We start from the raw sequence: 22,418 nt of genomic DNA on the forward strand, positions 1-22,418 counted from the left end.
TTAGCCTTTCCACCAGGACAGAGCCAGGATTTTCCAATGAAATCCAGTTTTTCAGGAACAGAAGGTCTCAAAGACTAATGGATTAGTCCGCTGAGCCATTACATCTGCTGACTCGAGCTAATACCACGTTTCCAATATGCTGCGGAAATGATGTGGGAACGTGTATTCGGGAAAGCATATTTAGCAGAGTAGTTGAACTCGGCACATTTAGAGATTTCCGCGTAGATCTGTTAAGTGTATCTTTTCACAAACCTTTTCTGTATCTTGAGGAAATGGCGAGACCTCACATCACTGGAAAATTTCAAAATATTTGTTCCTCCAACGACCATTATGTAAACCCAGGAGAGAGGCTTGGTGAGGAATCACTCTCTGTGTAGGTCAGGAAAAGGAAAAGCAACTTGTAGGGAGTCTTGCAAAGGGCAAAAGTGGACACAGAAATTGAAGTGTATTTTTAATTTTCCTGCCCGTTTCCCCTCAAGTAGCAACTGATTTTTCCAGGCGTAGAGAAAAACAGCATCTGCAGATATGTACAAAAGTTTATTTTACAAACAGCAACTACCTCTGCATAACAAAATTGCAAAAACATAGATCAACGTTAGAAAAACCAGCTCAGGGGTACATTTATCATCTGAAGCACAATTTAACAGAATTCACTAAGTAAAAATACTCCCCTTCCTCACATCCCTCCCCAACCATCTACCAGATGGAATTTCTTCCTAAAGCTGTAATTCAAGATATGAAATAGACAGCGGTGACGTTGCAGTAATTTTGGACATCTGCAATTAATTGATTGACTGTATTTTTATTACCTTTCCCTGGCCTTAAAAATAAAAAGTCAGCTCAGATCTGAAATATGACAAAGTCTGATTTTGGAGTAATTTTTTCCTCTAAGAAGCATTGAATGTCCATGTTCATACGTGTGTATTTCGTTACACCACTAACCCACTAGTTCTTTTTTCTCAGTAAGGCAAGAAACAAGTTACTTTTGTACTGAAAACTATGAAATGGCAACAAACATAACCTTGAGTTTGCAATTAAATATTTGTTCAGAGCTCTGAAACGGCTGCTACTCTGTTAGAAACGTGCCTGTAAATGTGTACTGACTTGAGTAATAAATGTACTTTTAAAAAGCATAAGAAGCTTACAAAATATTGATTCGAAAGGATTACGTGCACACGCGTTCATTGAACTACAAGAGTCAGAAAGGTGTAAATCCAGAATTTTGGGTTCTAGAAAGTGAAAAGCCTGCGACAAATTCAGTTTTAGGAACTTGTGTACAAATGCCTTATTCAGCTGTTCACGAACAGAAACAGAGAGCATCGTTACAGTCTTCAAACTTCACTTTGAACTTCCTTTTCATGTTTCAGAAGTGTACCAAAAAGCTAATTTTGAATAGCTTAATTCAATCAAAAGAGACAGTAGGAACTGACGCCTAAGCAAGAAATTACCACTTTTCATTTTCAAAGCTGCTGGGTCCTGATGAGATTTAAAAAAAAGTCATTTTCAATATTTGAAAACATTTGAGAAAATGAAAGCATCTCAAGATATTACAGAGAGTCAGTAATGAAAACTATTATGATACAACAGTATTCATTAGCTCTAATAAAGCTACGTTAGTCTGTTTTTTTCACTACAGACCCCACTTTTCAGGTTACGTTATGCCATTAGAAAAACCCCTGTTTCTTAGTACTCAACTTTCTAAACGCTGAAAAACTTTACAAATCATTGTAAATCAACTCAATCAGAATATTGCAAAAATTACTCAATGCTCTTCAGTTTAAATCTATGGGTTTTTTGCAAACCGTTTACCTGTAACATGGAGTCATTTCTGGTACTAAACTTTACTTTTAAAGTATTGTCCGTGCTTCTTATCAGGCAAACAAGTATTTTTGTAGTCATATCGCTTTAACAATATATAGTTCGATATCTGCAATATCAATATCTGATATTCCCTATGGCAAATGGGATACATCTACAGACAGCTGATAAAGGAACCATTATGGTTTAATCAAAAAAAATATCATCACATAAGTTTTTTTTAAAAAGTGTTTTGGACAAACTCATGATATACAGAACAGTTTACAACATTCAACTTCAAAATGTGGCGAAGTGTGCCAAGCACTGTAATATGAATTGAAATGAAATTCAGAAAGTGTTAAGAAACACTTTTTTTTTTTTTAGACTCTTAAGAACTTTGCTGCTTATCACAAAATTCACTTTAAACATAAAAGTTTAGACAAGTTGGATATTAAGACCCAAACTCATTTCATCACACTTTTGCTCACGGCTTGTCAGTTTGACGATTCCCATTGTGGATAATCTCACCCTTTTCGGCAGAGTTCGGCAAGATCACAGTATGGGAAGGATTAAGACAGAGCGGCAGTCTTTGTTTGCGTCACCGAGATGTTGTGTATATGCCATATATAATGCGATAACCAACAAACAAGATGGCATGGAACCCATCTTCCAGCATTAAAAAAAAAAAAGCATTTTAATAAACTAGAAACGTCAGCCTTTGTAAGAAGTTTTCTTCACAGTTTTATACTTGCTAGCACATATTTAATAGTAACAGGCAGAAAGCCCCAAGGTGTTTATAAACGTACTTGAAGACAGTACTGATTGCTGCATCCAGAAAAGCGGTGGCAGCAAATTCACCGAAGTGTCATTCATGGCTTGGAGAATCCAATTCAAGGAAAGAAAACTGGTGGAGTTTTTTTTTTCCTGTTTCGTAAAAGTAGCATTTGACATTAAAAAAACCCCACAAACCAGGGGAGCTGAGCTCAGTACTTCTCTCCATAAGGATACCATCAAGAGAGTTCACTGCTAAATGGTAAAGTTTCAGCTAACTCTGTAAACACCCTTCAACTTCACTTGTGACACTGTCAAAACAGTTGTGGTTTGTTTTTTTTTAACATAACACTGAAAAAAATTACTAAATGCAGTTTCCGTCGTCAAAGAAACACTTTCAGCTGTATCTGCTGCTTTCACTGGGACTTCGATTGTTAGAGTAACTGCGATCGCTTTCACTGTCAGAGCCATAAGATCTACAAAGAAAAGATTAAAATGCCTCAAAATTGTATTTTGAGCTTCAAATTCAAAATTGCATCAACATGAAAAAATTGTCAAGACAGACACACACGAGACAAGAAGAAAACACACAAGTCTTTTACAGGACCATATTTCATATAACTGAAGTATTCATTAAGGGACATGCAAAATTAAAATAATCACTAACTTTACATGATGAAAACCCCTGTGTAACTCAAGTCAAACTGTGTTTGTAACTGCAACATTTCTTTCTCCAATACAGCTAAATCACCCACAGTTACTTCTTTTGCAAATACCAATAGCTGACTGAGAAATATATTCTAACAAAAATCATTTTATATTGCAAGTGTTTCTCAACTAAGATAATTTAACAAATCCTTGCTTTATATATTGCAGTTTTTCATTTGAAAAAGGGTCTTAAGGCCCCGTAACACCACCAGGAGTGCATGAGCGTCTGCAGAGTGGAAGCTGTAGATTAAAAAGTTTTGGCTTATCCAGAAGAATTCCAAGCTCAGCACCTGGCTGAACATCAAGATAGAGTCCAGATGGTTTCAGACAAGCCACAGAATATATTCAAATCACACAGAATAAACTTCCACTAGAGATTTTCTAGCCTTGTGCCTGGAAGGAAAGCTCTCTAAATGAAAGATGAGCCAATCATAATCCAACACTCTTTCTCTGAAGCTTCCCAACATCCTAAACCGATGATGCTTCTGTTTCCACAGTCTCCATTAATGTCGTTAATTTCCCCTCAAACACAAGACCAAAATTGTCTTACTGTCAGAACTAGATGGGGAAATGCATGTGAGCAAAGTCTGGTAAGAGTTGGTACAAAGTTGTGAAAAAACGGTAAGGGGACAGCAGAGGATGAAAATTTACAGCAGTCTTCGGGATCAGCCTAATTTAGCACTGACTAAGATAGGACATTTTAATAGGTACAAAAAGAATCATCACTGATATTAAAAAAAAAAAATATCTATTTCTATCTCCATCCTGTTCCACTTCTGATCTTTGTGAAATGTGCTCACTTACACCTATATAATTCCCCTGGTCTAAGTAGAATGAAATTTATCCTAAATTCATCAGAATCTCACTGGATTTGCAAGCAAAATGTTCTTTCAAAATATGTTCTATGAAGTTAAAAATTACTTCTGGCTAGCACTGCATTTTTTAATTTCCCTTCCAGATTTTTTTTTTTTTTAAATCCATCTTTGCAGTTTAACCAAAAAGAAATTACCGTCCAATGGAATACTTTGCATACCAGGAAGCTTTTAATCCGTAACAGGGCACTTGGTTTAAACCTTGAGAGCTCGTTCACTGTAGTTTAAGAAACATTTGAAATTATTAAAAAAACCCAGACACGCTTATTTTGAATGCATACATACAATGAACTGGAGTCTTCTCAAATCTTTCTGGGGTTTCTAGAGAGAGTTTTCTGGGGAAACTCTGGTTTCTTCCCCATTCTCAAATTTAGTATGTCAGAAATTCCGACTTCCTTACTCACACACTTGCTCTAATTTTAATTGGTTTTAATTACTATTTTTAGTAACAACGTATTTTTTATGTTACGTAGGGGAAAAAAATTAGTTTTCACAAAGATTGTTAAGTATGTATTTAGCAAATTCTTTTGCATAAATACAGCGTGTCAAAGCCACGCTAGCAAAACCATACCTGGATCGCCTATCGTAACTTCTGGATCTTCGGTAGCTGTCACTCCTTTTACTTCTACTTCGACTTCTGCTGTAGTAACTATCATACGTGTATGACCTACTTCAAAGGGAAAAGAAAGTCATTGTAAATCTACAATTTCTTGTCTAAAATGCTATTTATTTTAAAGGTATGTTTTAAAGGCATTTATATACAGAGATAGGTGGCTATACAGAAATTACTTCTGAAGGATGTGGCAAGCATCTTTCTACATTTTGTAAAATGTAGAATTTTTAGAAATGTAGAAAAGTTGAAATACAAGACGAAGTATCTTTGAAACAACAGTAAAAATCTCAGATTTATTAATCTAGAAAAGACTTAGTAAGCATTTAAAGTTTTGCGTTTTCTCTACAAATTGTAGATGCAGTAGAAATCTTGTTTGCTAGTAGTTCTGAAAACAAGTAACAAAGTGACTCCATTTATAACTCAGTTTTATTTTAACAATAAAGGGAAATGCGTTCACTATTGCTTATCTCCTATCACCACCTATAACTGTAATGCCAGGATGATTTGGTTATTTTCAAGCTTTTGAAAGCATCTCATGTTGATTTTGCTTTGATTAAAATTGCTATCGTGATGTTGGATTTTTAAGTACCACAGATAAAGGAGTATTCTTACACGAAGATATTTTTTATTAGAAGTACATTTATTGCAGAGTTTGTTTAAAACTATAATCCATACCTGGATCGACTGTGATGACCATAAGAACTACTTCTGGATCTGCTTCTACTATAGGTTCGACTGGCAAAAGCAAAACCACAAAGACATTTTAAGTTAATCAGAAACAAAGGCTGAAGATAGTGGGGGGAGAGGGGGAGTGAAAGGAAAGGAACATGTTCTGCTCAGAACTCCTTACCCATACTGCAAAACATTAAACAAAATTATTTTTCAGTTACAGGAAATTTTGAAATCTGAGTATTCTAACTTGCACATTTCAAGCCAACGCTTCAACTGCATAGCTAAGCACGTTCCCAACTCGCTCAGAGCCTGAAGCGTCGGACTGCTGTCCCTAATTTACTGGTTTTGTAACAGACCACAACACTGTTTCCAGTTAGAGAAACTTACCTACGACTCTTGTAACTGTGGTAAGAACTACTTCGACTTCTTGACCGATCTCTACTATACCATCCCCTGCTTCGGCTTCTTGTATAGCTTCTTGACCTACAATCAACGAACAACTATGAAAAGCACAAAATAGAATATAACTGAAGAGAAGAGCAGCAGAAAACACAAAGCAAAGCATGATAAAGCTTTATCTTTTAAGATAAGTATTTATTCCATACTTGCTAAATGTGCTGTTTAAAAGTAAAACATGAATTGAAAAAGAAAAACATGACTTAAGTATCAGAACTTTCAATTTAACACAGTAGGCTGTGGGAATGGCGCAAACTTCTTACCTGTATGAATATGTAGAACTTCGAGATCGACTTCTTGAGTGACTGTAAGACATGGACCTTGCTCTGTGTCTGGATTTAGATTCAGATTTACTTCGTGACCTGCTGAGACTCCTGGACGGGCTATTGTCATCTCTACTTGGAGATTCTTCCTCACTGGAACTTTCTTGGTTCCTTGGCCTTCGATTTAGCCGTGCTGTTTTTCTAACTTCATCAAACAGAGATCCAGGCCTTACTTTATTTTTAGCTTTTATTTCAATTCTTAAACCAGCTGGTTTAGGCTCTGGCACTGAAGCTACGTTCTTAACTTCTGCAGCAGTACTAACTGTTGCTGGCTGCAAGTTACCAACACCTTGCAAAGGCTTCCATTTATTATCTATCATATTGCTTTGTGTATTTTCAGTATTTTCACTTTTTAAACTACAGTCTTTAGCGCTAGACATGGGGACAGAGTTATTTTCTTGCCTTCCTGTTTCTTTTTCTTCTTTAATATTAATAAAGTCTATAATATTGTTTCCTAGTTTGACAGCCTCTTGTTCAGGGGTCTCAACCTGTAAATCTTTGTGTATACTAGCACTTAAAGCCTGAGGTTTAGCAGTGAGAATGACAGGAGACAAAATGTCCACATCCAGCTTCCCTGGTGAGTTACGATCTGGCGTACAAATCTCCATGTTGTCATCTGTCTGAATAACATCTTCCAATCCGTTCTGGTTACTTTCTTCAGCTTGTTTAACCTCATTCTTACAGGCGGTCACATTTATTCCTGAGTTTAAAATACCGGTTGAAGCATTTGTTTCAATGCCATCTTTATTAACGTTACTGCAATCCGGTGAGGTATCACATACCGAGTTTTTACCTAAAAGCTTTTCATCCGCACAAGGCTTTTCACCATTTCCCATTTTATCTTTGACTATTTCATCCTTCTCATGAACTTGCTTTTTCTCCTTTATGTCCCTGATAAGCTGCTTTTCTTCTTTATCATCCTTGGCAACCAGCTTTTCATTTATCTCCTCCTCATCTTCTTCACCAAACTCTAGGGGGGGCTGCCAATGAAACATTTCTTTTCTTCTCTGAACTTTGTGTTTCTTCTCCTTTTTCCCTTTGGATTTTTCTTTTGCTTTTTTGGAATGTGATTTTTTAAGAGTTTTTTTCAATCCGTGTTTGTGTTTTTTTGACTTTCCTCTAACGTTTGTTGAGCTAGAACAAGAACTCTCAGATTCAGAGGATGACAACTGTTTGCTTGTCTTCCAGGTACAATCAGAATCCAGAAAGCCTTCTGAAGAATTTGATTGCTTTTTTATCCTTTTGGTAACGCTAAGCTCTGTATCAGATCCTGACGTGGCCTCTCCTTCTTCTTTACCAGAGGAGGGTCTGGAATCTCCCCTATTATGCCTTGCTTCTCCCCTTTCAGAATTTGATTCAGAGTCCCATTTACTACCCGAATAGGATTTTCGTTTAGCTTTTGCACCACCTCTAGGTTGCTCAGAGGATTTCTCCTTAGCTGCTTTCTTTTTAGCGTGATCAGAATCCCGCTCACACTTGGATTTCTCCTCCCCTCTCTCAGAACTTAAGCTATTTTTATCCTGTTTCTGAGTATCTCCTTCTAATTGAAAACGGCCTTCTTTTTCTTGGACTACTTTCACTTTGGCAGAACGCTCACTGTCAGTAGAGAAGTCTGAAGACGACAGACTGTCGCTCTCTTTCAACCCTTGAGAAGACTCATCGTAGTCTTTTGTACACTTATAAGGCAGAGTACTTTCAGAGCTCGTTTCTTGCCTCAGTTTAAGAGACCGAGCTTTTTGATCGCTTGATGCAGATTTTCTTTTGTTTCTGTGTCTATCATCATCACTAAGGGAATAGTAAGACGTTGACTCACTATAACCTGACCTGTCACTGCGGTATTTACTCAATGATGGTGATCTGCCAGAAGAACGAGACTTTGTCCTAGAGCTAGATGGACTTCTAGATCTCGTGTAAGATCTTGAGTATGACCTGCTTCGAGAGGACCTGCTTCTTGATCTTGGCCAACTATCTGAGCTTCTGTCACTACGGTATTTGGAATAACCGCTTCGATCGCTATCTGAACTCCTTTGTCGCTTACGATACGAGGAAGAAGTGTTAGCCTCTTTAATGACTACTAAATTGTAATTAGTTGGTGCAGGTATTAAATGGGTTGTTTTAGCTTTCATTTCCTGAATCCGCTCATAAGATGGCTTCCATGGTTTCTGTCCAGGTTTCCACCTTGAAGGCGGTGGACTATCACTTAAGGGTATAACAGGGAGGTTTTCTGGGACAACTGGTGGTATGACAACTTTGTCACTTGGGAGTATAACTGCTCTTACAGGCTCAGCGGTCTTGTTCAACTTGTTTTCATTTAATCGTGTTGAAATATTTCGTGGAGAATTGGAAACTGTCTTTTGGTGCCTAGCGTTAGAACTTGACCTTGACCTACTTCGAGAACGCGATGATTTAGAGGCTGATCTTGATCTAGAACTTCTTCGGGAATAAGATCTTGATTTAGACCTAGATCTGGATCTGGACCTGTAGTACGATCGAGTCCCTCTGCTTGATAACGTCGATGAGCTCTGGTCTTCCTTATCAGATTTCGACCAGTCTCTTCTGGATGAACGTCTGGAAGACAACGAAGAAGAACGAGATTTCCTCTCATGATCACAAGATGATTTCGTCCTCTTGGGGAAGGAATGAGAGGATTCTACATCCGATGAGGCTGATGTTTTCTTTTTCTTCGTTTGCTTGTGCTTCTTGAAATGCTTCTGCTTTTTAGATTTCTTTTTATGTTTCACCTTCTTTTTCTCTTTTCTGTGCTTTTTGTGATGGCTAGAATATCTTACAGTACTCAGATCAGAATAACCGTTATGGGACCAAGACCTTGATCTCCGGGATGCACTTCTTTCATCCCATCTGCTTGTACATGGGTCACTCAACCTAGAAAACAAACAAACAAGCCCCACACTAAGTGGAAATTCTTTAAAAACTTCAGGTAAATTAAGTATTTTCCCCATCTCCAGTGCAATTAATTAAGTTTCTAAAAAACTAAGATATTCCCCTCCCCTTATTAACAGACAATTGTGCTTTGACTGAGCTTCTTACACTCATTTTAATATCTGAAATTGCATTGCTATGAAGAGAGCTACTTCTCTATAAGAAATGCATCAGCCAACACAAGAAGATTTTGCATATTGTAGAATCTGTGTGAAGAGACTAGATGTTTCAACTACCCTAGTCCACAGGACTTTGACTTCTATAATTATAGGATTCTTAAACAACATTTACATACAAATTTTAAAACATCATCTTATTTAGTATTCTTTTAGCGGGTACACTGCAATACAGCAATAAACTGAATAGACTCAGTATATAAAAAGAACTATGAGTAATATTGACAATTATTCAATAACGACTACATATAATATTCTTCAGTTTTCCTTTTGAGGTGTATCTATCATGATTTGACAGAAGCTCATATTTAGTATTAATTCATCAGAAATTCTGGAGAGCTGACTGCCATCACAGAGTTTGCAATTGCAGAAAGAACATTATAACTAAAACACTAGGGGACTGGTAGATTTGATTGTCTTATTTGGTATCCAAAGAAACTACATAACCAAGTTTGAGGCTAAAGGAAATCTGACATGACTAGCTCTATGGAAAGCAACGGGAAACTGGACAGGTCAATTAATTATTTCTTAAATAAGCATCCAACATGGCACCATCAGAAACAACTCTTCTGACCCTCTGACACTTTTCAGCATGTGTTCTTCTAGTGTCACACTGAAAGTTTTCCACTTTTGATTTTTGGAATTTAAATGGAACATGTTAACCACGAAGATATTTACATTTTTTATTCAAACATGAATGACACTGTGCATCTACACAATCTATTAAAGCTTGTGTAAAAAACCCAAGACATTTTAAATTTGTAGTAAGGATCTTACTTATCTCCTTTACTCCACTTTTCTCCACTAGGTGGTCTATATGTTCGTAATCTCTGCATTTCCTCTTTCCAGTGAGGAGGGGTCTCACTGCTCTCATCATCATCGGATTCAGAACACGATCGTGACCGAGGTGGGGTGTGATACCGCTACGAAAGCGAAGAAAGATAATTGCATAATATGTTTTGCTTTAAAAGAGACTGGATAATACAGAAAATATATGGTGCCTCTTACACAGATTTTGCATGCATCTTCATAACACAAAACAGACAACATCTATCCCACGTGCGAGACTAGATAACATAGCTAACCGTATCTTTTTGTACTCTGAGAGAATTTCACAAAGCTTGAGAGGGGCCAGCAGCTAACTCATTTTTTCAAAACGTAAAAGGAAGAATCAAGGACAAGGTCATGGTTTCCCTTTAAGTAACACCTTTTGGCATAACACAATTATTGCAGATAATCAACTGGTTTTTTTTCAGGATACTAAAGCACAGATGTTTCACTTCAGTTAGCAGACACTTAACTGCTTGTATAAGTAAAGACAAGCCCTATTTCAAGAACTACTGCCATTCAGCTCTTCAGAAATGGGAATCCAGTTAAAGACTTGTTCCAAGCAAAAAATTATGCTTAGGCACAGCATTTAAGTAGGCAATAAGAGCTACTTGTGCTGCAGAGAAAAAACTCCAATATTGCTAACTCATTATTTTCCATTACGCAGCTGGATACACACTTAGGTAAATTCTGTGAAGAGATTAGATGCTCCTTGACTCAATAAAGAAAAACATCTGGATTTTACTCAATTATTTTGAGCCACAAGCAATGTGTGTAAAAAAAGAAGTATATATTAACCCCCAGAATAAAGGCAGAAAGATGTATGTATTGGTTTATTCAGTTAATGACAGGCAAAGTCTTTAAGACATCCTGTTTATATAGAAAACAAACAAACAAAAAGATAACCTGCCATAAAGATTTGGAGCTTCCCTTTGAGCTGAAGCAATGACTACTTAAAAAAAAAAGGCTTTTACAGATGAATGGCATATAATAGGTTGTGAAGGTTTCTTGGACCTCCCTAATTCTCTCATATTATACTCAGGAATCTCTCAGAACCTAAGAGGACTCAAAACTACAAACAAGTATCTTGAAAAACAGCAAACAATTCCACCCTTGATAGAAACTGTGGCTAATCAGACTACTGGAGACAGCAGAAAAATGCTTTTCTCCAACTAATTGATAGCCCTAAATTATTTCTTGTATTACTGATTTTTATTCTTAATTTTGCCAAGAGGGTGCCAAAATTATGAAAAACAAGACACAGACACCCAAATCTCTGGCAAAAACCAATTCCATTCAGCTTTAAGCTATTTTTCCCAGAAGTCTTTGTTTACATAAGTATTTCAAAACATTCCATTTGAGAGGCTTCCTTCAGTGGATATCACAAGTGTCAAACACAAAGAAAAGCTGTCAGATGCAGCAAAGACAGCTATCGGATTTAATGTCAAGGCCGGCAAATAAGGGTTGGTTCTCAGACGAGGCTCAAACACTACAATACCTTGGTCTACACTTGGGCCATAAGCCGTTAATTTTGTGCCTTAAAATAATTGCATTGTAGGGATCAGTAGAAAAATACTTCTCAAATCTAGTGGCTATCATGTACGAAAAACATGCTCAGAGAAGTCTCAGTTAAGACCATTCTAACAAAAAATGTCTTCAGCTATACAGATGTATAAACTTTTATTTTATCAAAGACTTCCGCTTGCAAAAAAATTCGGTAGGACCGAGCCTTGGTTTGGTTTATGGTTACCCAAATGCTGCTGGCTAACTTGATCCAGGGAAACATTCTAAAGGGGAAGGATATGCTCAGTCATGGTACGCTACAATTTGAAATACACCCGAATCAAATGCACATTTACAAAAGCTTTTCTTACATTCTCCCTCTTCTACTTACTGAAAAACAACAGCGCAGCTGTGCAGTGGTTTGGGCCCTGTATTGTGGGTTACTAGATAAGACAAAAGAAAACTTTTGCTTGAGCGCAGCAGAACTAAGGCAAAAGTCTTCAGGATACCAAAGATTTGAAGTAGAAATGAAACCTGCATAAACAGTGGCAGTCTTCAGAGAGGGAAGTAGGGAAAAAAAAAAAGACCGAGTCTGCGCATCTGTAAAAATGCTTCAGTACCCGCACTGTACAGAAGTAACTTCTTGCCCATGTAGTGTCACTTATGACATCACACAGACTTGATCTCAGCCAGGACAGCTCATGAAATCTGACAAACTACATGAAGTAGCTGAAAAAAGGAAACAAAAGATTGACTTAAAATGTCAAAAAGCAGAACAATGTAAGTGACTCTGCCAAAGTTGCCAACAAAGCTGTTGTTTCTCAGCAAGGTATGCACAACCATCAGAAGATGCAAATACCAGAACTCGGAGGACAGGCATTATACATCAGAAAGGGCTGTATACACCCCTGACACTGTAGAACAGCGTTGTCCACTGTCATGTGTTACAGTCCTGAGGCTTAACAGCAACAGCAAGGAAATGCAATGAGTGGAGAAGAGAAAAAGCTTCCGTCACTTCTCATTACTTCAGATTTCATGGCTCACTTGGGACGAATCTAGCTGAATTAATTTCAATCGTTAAAAAGAAATAATTTTATTCTTATGTTTGAAGACTTCTTGTAGATGAGGAGTAAGCATTTGTTTTCCCAAACAACCTTTAGGTAAAAGGACAGCAAGGATGGGAAAAAAGCGATATAAAATGAACTACCTGACGACAATATTTCAGCCTTCTAAGCTAGAACCTACAACATTCAACAATAGTTAAAGTGTCACACAAAGCCTCCAAGGAAATTCAAAGCTCAAGGTCAGAGAAGATACTCTGTGTGACAGAAAAATAAAAAAAAAAAAAAACAAAGAAAAAAGTAATTGTCACATACTATTGTGCCCCGTCCTTTAATTTTTCGTCCAGATTTAGAAACTGATGGTTTCTGATCAGTCAGAACTGGCGTAGCATCAAGAAGCTTCCTACATAAATTAATAAAATATGAGCTTACATGGAAAGAAAAAAAAATTAAACTAATTTTAAGTTAATCGTGCAAAACATTCACCTTATTAATTTACTTTGAGATGGCAGAACCAAGAATTCAGTGAATTATCCAAGAAATAAAGGAAGACACACGCACCAAAGAAAAGCAAATCAACATATATTTGTTCTCAACCAAACACGTAGCCTATCTGAGCTCTCTACGCATAAATAAACGCTTACAATGAACTTGCAAAGTACTCTGTTAAACTGGTGCATGACTTCTCTAGTACATGGCTTTTCTAAAGAAGTCAACTTGTGTTTGGTGCCCAAATCATGACGACAACATGGGCAGAAGATTTTCAGGATGTCAGCAATTACACAACAATGTCTTAGCGTAGGGAATGGCAGTTCACAATAGTCCACAGACTCTAAAGCATTGCTTCTCTCCTAAGCAACAAGAGGTAATTCAGCATTCCTTCTTACAGTTACTGAAAGTAGCCTGTGAACTCATTACTTCCTTTGAATCAAAAGGAGAGTCATTTTCTCTTATTCTTGAAATCACAGACAGGTCATAAAGTTCTGGCTGAGTGATTTTGAACCAAAGTTTCTTCTTTAGTCTAAGATGAAAAATCAACTCTCCCAATCAAGTCTACCTTATTTGCCAAATATTGCCAAATATTTGCTGTGGTTTACATTGCAAAGTTGCTCTTGGAATTATTCACTCTTTCTTTTTTTTGTCAGCATCTGCAATGAAGTTTAAGGTCGTAACATGCACGATCCTTAAGGACCAATGAAACTAACTCATTAAGTTTCGCTGAAAAACCCTCACACAGGTTGTAAGGAATATTACAAAGAAAACTGCAAAAAGGGCAATTAAATTATCTCATTTAGAAATTCTGATAGTACAGCCATCATTTGCTATCATAGTAACATGATGTTAGTGAGGAAATTTTATGCATAGTTTCCACCATGTCAACGTAATAAGAAAGCTCAACGATTCTTACGGTTCAGGTTCTACGCTGACAACAGGCACATCTCTTCTTAGCAAAAATCTGTTTTCAGGCACTGGGGGAATTTCTTCAGGACGTACCACCGGTTTGTCCCTCTTTGTGCTAACATCGGCTGCTTTTTCTGTTATATCACTCTTGTCAGAAAGGCTGCTATGGGGAAAAGCAAGTTGATAAATAAAAATTAACTGCGAATTCATAAACAATGCTTTTCAAAGCGAATTCCAAAACAAGCCCACATAACACAGTGATCTTTAGGATGGCTTAAAGACCAGAAATGTTTCACTAACAATCCATTTTAGGCTAAAGAAAGGATGGTGCACAATTATTGGAAAGAAATTTAATTTTGCTTTTAATTTGCCATTTTTCATTAAATATTTTTAAAATATAACCAAATAGAAAGCAAATATCTCTTGATTGCCTGTCTCACTATAATATAGGCATAGTGAATCCTAAATTCTTTAATGTGCTGAGACTTACTTCAAAGTTGCTTTAGCTTTTATCTACAAAGATGTTAAACTGTTTCATAGAAGCTACCCAACAAGCTCAGCTTTTTCTTGTTTGATTGGTTTTGTTTGTTTATATATATATTAAAAAAAAAAAAATCAACCATCAAAACCCAAACTGAAATAAAATCATTTCCATATTCATTGCTTGAGTACTCCATAAAAACAAAGCTGAATTTCTCAGACTTCTCTGAAATTCTTAAATTTAAGAGACTAGTCACCGTCTTTGGTTTGAGGTTCGCTTGCACCTTGGATCCTCCTTCTTTCTCTCTTCCTTTCTTCGTTTTCTCGATTGTTTGGTTTTAGTTCTTCTTTTACGCTTCCTCCTTCTGCTTCTTTCATTTTCAGCTTCGCTGTCAGATGAAGTTTCTGAAGAGCTTGATGCACTGGAGGAGGAGTCTGAAGCTTCTGAGTCAGAACATACTTTCTTCTTCTTCTCCAAAGCTTAAAATAGACATTTTATATTTACAATGTGTTTATATGCATGTATGTTTATTGTGTATGTATACAGCACAAAATACACAATTTCATACACGTATAAATACACACACTCTGCTCCAGAAGAGCTTTGTGATAAACTATGACTTTTTTTCATAATTAATTACATTAAAGTACAATAATAAAGAGTCATATAATTGTGTCCAGTCTAAACCCATAACAACAAAATGCTACAAATACTTTCCAACAAAGACTGTTGTACAAAACCGTCTTCAGTTGCCATGAAGCGAACTGGAAGAACTTCCATGAACAACTTCCACCATATAAGACAACATAAGAATGTTTTGGCTTTGCATTGATAAGTCACACACAGTAACTGTATAACTGAAGTTGAACATTCACTTGTGCCAAGCCAATATAAAGAAAGGCTGAGAAATAAGTATAACTTTAATAAGGAGGGTTACCCCCCTTTTCTCCTTTGAAAATGTATTTTAGGTTATAACACTGAATTCCCACCATTGGGTTAGAACAGAATACACAAATAAGCAAAGACCATTTATAGTTTAAAAAAAAATAATTTCTTTAGAAAGCAATGGACATGTTATAAAACAAAGTTTAAGAAAGAATTAGTCGCAGCTGCAGTTGTATATTTTTTATTTCTAAAACTTTGTCATTCTCTCCTTTCTGCATCCTCATACTTTTACATTTTCTATCCTCTTGACTTTCTCTAAAGGACATAAATAACCACATTATCCTTAAGGAAAGTCAAAAGTGGAGTAGAAAATTCAAACTTATAACACTCTACTACTTTACAGCGACTGTCTAAACATATATTTAAGATCATTTGTTTCCCATGAATTCTCAGGAAAAGGCAAATTACGTTGACTACATACACTGCATATATTAACAATACATGATCTTAAAATAAAGCTTTGGAAACAGCACAAAATTCAACTTCAAGAAAAGCTTGTGCTTGCATCTCCATCTTTTAAAGTCAGAAAAATAAGCTGTAATTACTTTTTGAGTATGTCACATTAACCTCAAACATTAAGGAGAATTGGAGGCAGGCATACATTTTCCAAGGCGTAAAGCTCTAGGTCAGGTTAGGTTTGCTGTGCCTTCCTCACCTACACCAAGCTTTAAGTTTTAAAGGCTTGCAGGAATTAATTAAGATTCTAGAGATTTACCATAATGATTTTTCAACCTTGGAGTAATTTTTATACTCTCTGAAAGCCATGTCAACTTTTAATTAACTTCAGTCATATGTATGCTTACCATCTTTTGCTGATTTTGTAACAAGCACCCCACAGTCAATAACTCGTACGTCGGCATAGGGCCTACTTGCAGTATCAGTTTTCAGATTTTCTATTTGCTCTATTACTTCAAAACCAGAAATAACCAGTCCAAAGACAACATGTACACTGCAGAAATAAAATATTTGGAAAGTACGAACATTTATATATTGCTGTAATTATCTTCCAATGAATTTCAGATTTAAAAAGTCATTCTGCAATAGAAACATTCAGCTTCATTGCCATTATCTGTCTCTTAAAATGTCTTAAACTTAACTAAGATTCTTATTACTTTTACATTTACAACAGTGCTAAGATTTCATGCAACGTGGAACAGAGGTCCACTCCAGTTCAATTTGAGAGAAATACTTGATGTCATTCTACTCTCTTCTACTCGGGCAGGGCAAACAGATCATTATTTCTAATCCATCCTTCTATTTTGAAATTTTGCGCAATAGAGAGATCCATAAATGAAGATGACCAAGTGCAGTTTTCCCTACAGAAGAAGCATTTATAGGTGTATACAAACTTAGCATACAAGTTCCCACTGGCACTGTAGGGACAGTTATAATTAAGAAATCGCCGGTTTTGTTCTACCACATACCACGTTTCTTTGTCCTCCTTCCATTTGCCCCATAACTGATACTTCCAGGAACTAATTTTTATAGGGGATAAAAACACCCCACAAAAAAGAGTACTACCAAATACATTAAACTTGACATTTCAAAGCACTGATTTATGGACTGAGGGCAGCAACCAGTTTTTAAAGAAATGAATGTTAAGATTTAGGGTCTTACAAGTTTTTGATCAGCTTTAGGAAATAAGTTGCAACTTGAAATTTTTATAGAGCAGAAACTTTTGTTTTCCATCTTGTTCTATTGTATAATTTTTCACAGAATTAAGAATTTGCTTCCCCATTGTCGTCTACTTTCAATACAACATGTGAAGACTTACAACCTTCAAATTTTAGTCATCATTGGAAAAACTATAAAGGATTCTTACCCATCGAGATGAGGAGCGGGTTTCGTTGTTCTGTTTGACAAACAGCAAGATGGTAGGATGGTAAAAAAAAATAAAAGTCAGGGATTCAGATGAAGTAAAAGAGGAGAATGGCACAGAAAAAAAAAAAAGAGGTGAAGGTAAGACAAAAAAATAGTGAAAAAATCCAGTTACATACATGGAATTTAAAAAACTTTACAGATTATACACACAGGCTTTTTTAAACTTTTACATGAAATTTGTTTGAAGTTTAGCTAATTGTGCATACTTGAAAGCTGTACCAAGTATCATTTTATGCATGCAATAAACAATCTTCAAATAAGTGTCTTTAAATACACATTCAAATATAACTCACTAACATTTTTAATCGCAGAGAAGATACAATTTGGCAATAAATACTGGATAACTAATGGAATGTAAACATTTCTGAAATTGTTAGGTAATTACACTACAAGGTTACTTTAAAGTCAGTTTATTTAAAAAAAAAAGAAGAGTTACAGTATGTGATAGATTCTTTGCTTCCCCCCCGCTACTTTTTTTTTTACTTTCCATTTATTTAATCAGCTTTATGACTCAGAATACAAAGCAACACTTCTATCTTTAACCATCAAGACTACAGCACTTCAGCTCAGAAGCTCACAGGCTTCCCAACAGCAGCAGCAGCACAATAAAGCAGACGTTATATACTACCCTACAGCTTACTCCGGGGATAAATGCAGAATTCCTCCCTATTTTTCAGCATCCCACATTTACCTGTTTCTAGCCTGAAGGAGAAATGCCAGTGCCTTACGTTTTGTACGCTATCCTAAAAGGCATTTGGAGTCACACCAAATTTCTGAGTTGGCTTCATATTGGAATATTCAAGGCTGCACATATATAATTACATGTTAAGATTCATCTTGTTGATGATAATGCCATGACCTGATCTCTCTATATCCTTTTCCAAAAAATAAAGGCAATTACTTCTACAAGTAAGCCTGCACAATGTTGCAAAGGAACCTTGCTACACGGACAAATTCAGTAAGGAACATCAGAACTTGCATTAATCTTGTATATTGGGGAAGAAAAAAAAAATACATAAGATAATTTGCATCTGAAGTTATTTTAACATTTGAAAACATTCTTCTCTCCTCCCCAGGCACTATTTTGCCTTTCTAGCCTACTTCCAATTAACTCCCCTCTCTCAAAATAAATAATCACAGATGCTTTTTCTAAATTTACAGTAACACAGATGTGGCACAATGAAGTCAGTTTTTCACTGCTATAATAAAATACTACTTTTTAAGCACATATCCTCACTCGAGTTTTGAACTATTAGGTCACAAACCCTTCCAGTGCTGGAATGCATGCCAAAAGATGGAACAATGAATCAAGAGTGTTTACACTCTTCATTTTTTTTAAGCTCCAAATGCCAACCAGAATAAATAATACAGAAAACTTCTTTGATTTAACACAAGAAAAGAAATGCTATCAAGATGACATTTAATTTCTCAATAGTAAGGGGTGTCTTTTATTTGTCCCTTCCGAATATAGCACATTGCTACAAACAAAAATTCTTACAGCTTTTGAAGTTCTTTAAGCAAAAGTTAACTGCATTAACAACCTGCTGTTAAGTAAACACTTTAAGTGGGCTTAATTATAAAGCTGATTTAAAGTAGTGAAAAAGCAGAAGTGGGTTACTTCAATGAAACCAGTAATAAAGGAGACTTGGTGCTTAGAATTAGTTAGAAACAGCAACAGGTTCCAACGCACTCGATGAGTGCTGTAGTCCTGTGCTCCTGCCATGCTGCAGCAGCACGTGAAGACCAATTAAGCAAATTACCTAAGCACATACTTTCTTTAGACTAGTCCTCAATAAGCAAAGAGAGGGATAGTTGGTACATTAAAACCCACGTAGAGGTTTCTTCCATTACAGTGGCAATTTGATAGATAAAATGGGTAGGATTTTTCCTCACTTACTCCTTCATGAAGTGAAAACACAAGGAAAAGCAGCATCAAAAAAACACCCCAAACTTTTCAGACGCACAGTAAGGAGTTGGGTGATTTAAAACTTCCTATGGGAAGCAGAAACCCAGCTCCTCATTGTACTTTTGAAAGTTTTCTCATCTCAATGCCAGGGTTGTAACATGACATTCATTCTGCAAATGGGCACTTTAAAAAACGACTTCAAAGTTTTCTGCACATGTCCTGCCTTTCAATCCTTAAAAATTTGCTCTGGCTTCAAAACTTCATCAGGAGAAAACATACTTACTGCCTTTGCACTATAGGAACCCAGTCAGGATGAGTTCCCCCCCAGAAAATAATATTTTATTAAAGCATTTTTATATATAACTTTTATAATTTAAAACATTCAATATCTGCCTTATAGCGTATATTATTATCCAAGTTATTTACAGAAGGAAAAATACCTTTCTTCACTCAAGTTTAAAGTAAACTGGTTTAAGTCACTGCTGAAGAGAAAAGCATCTTTTTGATAAAAGCATGTTATCACCCACCCCCCCCCGAGAACCTCAGTCCTAACAAAGGATTCAATGCACATAACAATATGATCAGAAAAACAAGAAAGATAAAAACAGAATAAAGAAAAGGAAAGGACACAGCCTTAGAGGAATGAGACATTACCTTTGGAGCGCACGATGTAACACTGTTTCTGTAAATTTTACACAAAAATGGCAGAAATAAATTGTAATACATTTTCAGACAAAACTGAGTCTATGTTTTATTAAATACAAGTTTAAAATTAATATTCATCAAGTTGTATGCAGAACAAGGATGCCTAAAAGAGGGCTCTAAATTTTCTTTAGAATACAAGGTACTTTGAAAACTACAGTAAGTTCTCCTTAAAAACAAAAAGAAACCTACAGGCATAACCTGCTTGTATACACTATTACAAAGATAAATGGTTAGAAAAGAGAATCCTCCCGCTCCCCTCTACGTCTCAATCCAGCAAAAATGTTAGAACACATGCACAACTTTAAGCAGATGAATAACTGATTTCAATGGGTTTATTCACATGCTTGCAGTTATATAGGTGTTCAAATGCTCTGTTGAACCCCGTCCTAAGTATATACTTCACAGGATGGCACACCATAGCTTAAAACGTTTTTTATTTACAAATGAAATGTGTTAAGTCAGTAAGTCTACAACTTCATACATTTCATAACTAGCTGACATCTTCCTTGTATTATGAAGCTTTTCTAAAACTAAGAAAAATAGGTGTTTTCTCTAAATACGCATATTCCTGTTCGATTGCTTGTGTTCAGAATTATAGAAAAACAAACACATTGCAGATGCAAAAAAAAGACAAAACACGTGCACCAGCTAACATCGTACTTTTGCTCTCGTATAATTCTGAGCAGCAGCAATGTTTTAAATTGAGCTCATCCATATTTTTTTTCTCCCAAATAAACTATTACTTCTTATTTATGTCTCTGCTTAACTTGAGCAGTGAAATGACCTGTTTGTTACTTATTACACATAAAAGCATCCAGTGAATGCTCTCACTCGGGCCGTGCTTTTCCACAAACTTTTGCTCAAACCAATGGGACCTGCTTGTGTGTAAGTGCACATATACCGCTTTTGCTCAAAGATAATGCAACATCAGCCCCTTTAATTTGAAAATTTTAGGTTTTTATATTACTGTCAGTTGTTCAAAAATTAGCTCAAAGGTATTTCATTCACAGTAAAAAAAAAAAAAATCAAGTGTTGATTAGAAAGATACCTGTTATGGGACACCAAAAAGACTTAAAAATGAACCACTTTAGTAAGTCAGTAACATTCAGAAACCATTTGTAAAATCAAAGCAAAGAAGTCCTCGTGATTTATTTTATCCTTCATTTAGGAAATCAAAGCAGTTAGTTTGTTTGGATTTAGTAACTAGGCACAGCACCACACATTATAAACACTTTTAAAATAAAAATAACTATTTAGTTTTGAGCAAGAAAGCAGAGCTTGAGAGACACATTAAGCCAACAATACCCTCAACATGGAAAAAAATTAATATAAATCTATCAGTAATAGCAAAACAGCCTCAAGTTTTAAATAGCTTTAGGACACAGAGGCAAGAACTCCAAGCATTTGAACTGATAAGGAACACAACCAAGGCCCGCTCTTTAAATTGTATGAAGGACATATTCCTCAGTAAACTACATGACTAAATAACAAAGCAATAAGTTAATTACACAAAACTTCCCAACAACAACAAAGAGGCTGGTTACTTTTTTTGCCTCCTATTGTTTTCTTTATGCTTCATCCTGCCCAGTCGTGTCTATTTTTCTAGTAAGTGTAGCTTGACAGATTTTGTATGACAATGGAAGCAAAGTTAAGCCCATGCAAGAATTTGCTGGATCAGGAGTCTCATTAGTTTTATATTGCTTTACTCTTTTTTATAGTACTTTATTTTGCATTGCAACTTTCCTTACTACAGGTTGGGTATGGCCACAGGCAGGATGGAGTTGCTCTAAAGAGACAAGATACCATTATCAGATCAGCTTGACTGAGAAGCAGAATAGATTGCTCAAGAAGAACGTTACCCAAGAAGTAACACAGTCACTGAGCTGCAACATCCAGGAACAGGCTGACTATCTCCCTCCCCCCAGGCCCCCACCAACGCTAAATCAGGGACCTGAAGACACTAACTGTATTTGCATAATCCTCTAGATGCACTCCCCCAATAACTAATAATAGTAATAACAACCTTTTCAGCAGCAGTCCAAACCAGATATTGAATATATAGAAAAAGGAAGGTGATTCTAGAGTGGTTCCTTGTCAAGCTCTACCCCATCCTAGGGATTCCACATCGGAGTATCAACATGGAAACAGGACAATTAAAAGAAAATTAACACACTCAGGTGGCTCTAAAGTTATTCACAGAAAGGAAGCAAACTGATAGTGGTGTTATCTGAAAATGCAAATAGCTAATTTATAAACTGGTACCTTACAACTGTTCTCAACACAAGCCTTCAACAAAATGTTAGAACAGATCCCTGTGGGTATAGAAAATTGAAATTCCAGTATTTCAGAAATCTGAACAATATAAAGGGGTGGTCTCTG

General features: G+C 36.1%; 1 protein-coding gene across 10 annotated transcripts in view; it reads right to left on the minus strand.

Annotated features, from left to right (window-relative positions):
• Positions 1-524: 524 nt before the first annotated feature.
• NKTR (natural killer cell triggering receptor) overlaps positions 525-22,418 on the minus strand; it is a 40,563-nt gene continuing 18,669 nt past the window's right edge. For 2 of the 10 annotated variants that reach the window (XM_074573960.1, XM_074573970.1), the window contains 11 exons: positions 17,370-17,399; positions 16,351-16,496; positions 14,859-15,081; positions 14,129-14,284; positions 13,036-13,123; positions 10,106-10,251; positions 6,153-9,095; positions 5,821-5,933; positions 5,437-5,496; positions 4,720-4,818; positions 525-3,044 (listed from right to left, as the gene is read on the minus strand). In XM_074573960.1, the coding sequence (XP_074430061.1) occupies positions 2,839-3,044; positions 4,720-4,818; positions 5,437-5,496; positions 5,821-5,933; positions 6,153-9,095; positions 10,106-10,251; positions 13,036-13,123; positions 14,129-14,284; positions 14,859-15,081; positions 16,351-16,496; positions 17,370-17,399 (4,210 nt within the window). In that variant the 3' untranslated portion in view covers positions 525-2,838. Of the gene's footprint in view, positions 3,045-4,719; positions 4,819-5,436; positions 5,497-5,820; positions 5,934-6,152; positions 9,096-10,105; positions 10,252-13,035; positions 13,124-14,128; positions 14,285-14,858; positions 15,082-16,350; positions 16,497-17,369; positions 17,400-19,988; positions 20,017-22,418 lie in introns of all 10 variants that reach the window. The other 8 variants (XM_074573965.1, XM_074573964.1, XM_074573969.1 and 5 more) reach the window with 8 other exon arrangements.

The sequence above is a fragment of the Larus michahellis genome, chromosome 2 (assembly GCF_964199755.1).
Source record: "Larus michahellis chromosome 2, bLarMic1.1, whole genome shotgun sequence".
Taxonomy (NCBI): domain Eukaryota; kingdom Metazoa; phylum Chordata; class Aves; order Charadriiformes; family Laridae; genus Larus; species Larus michahellis.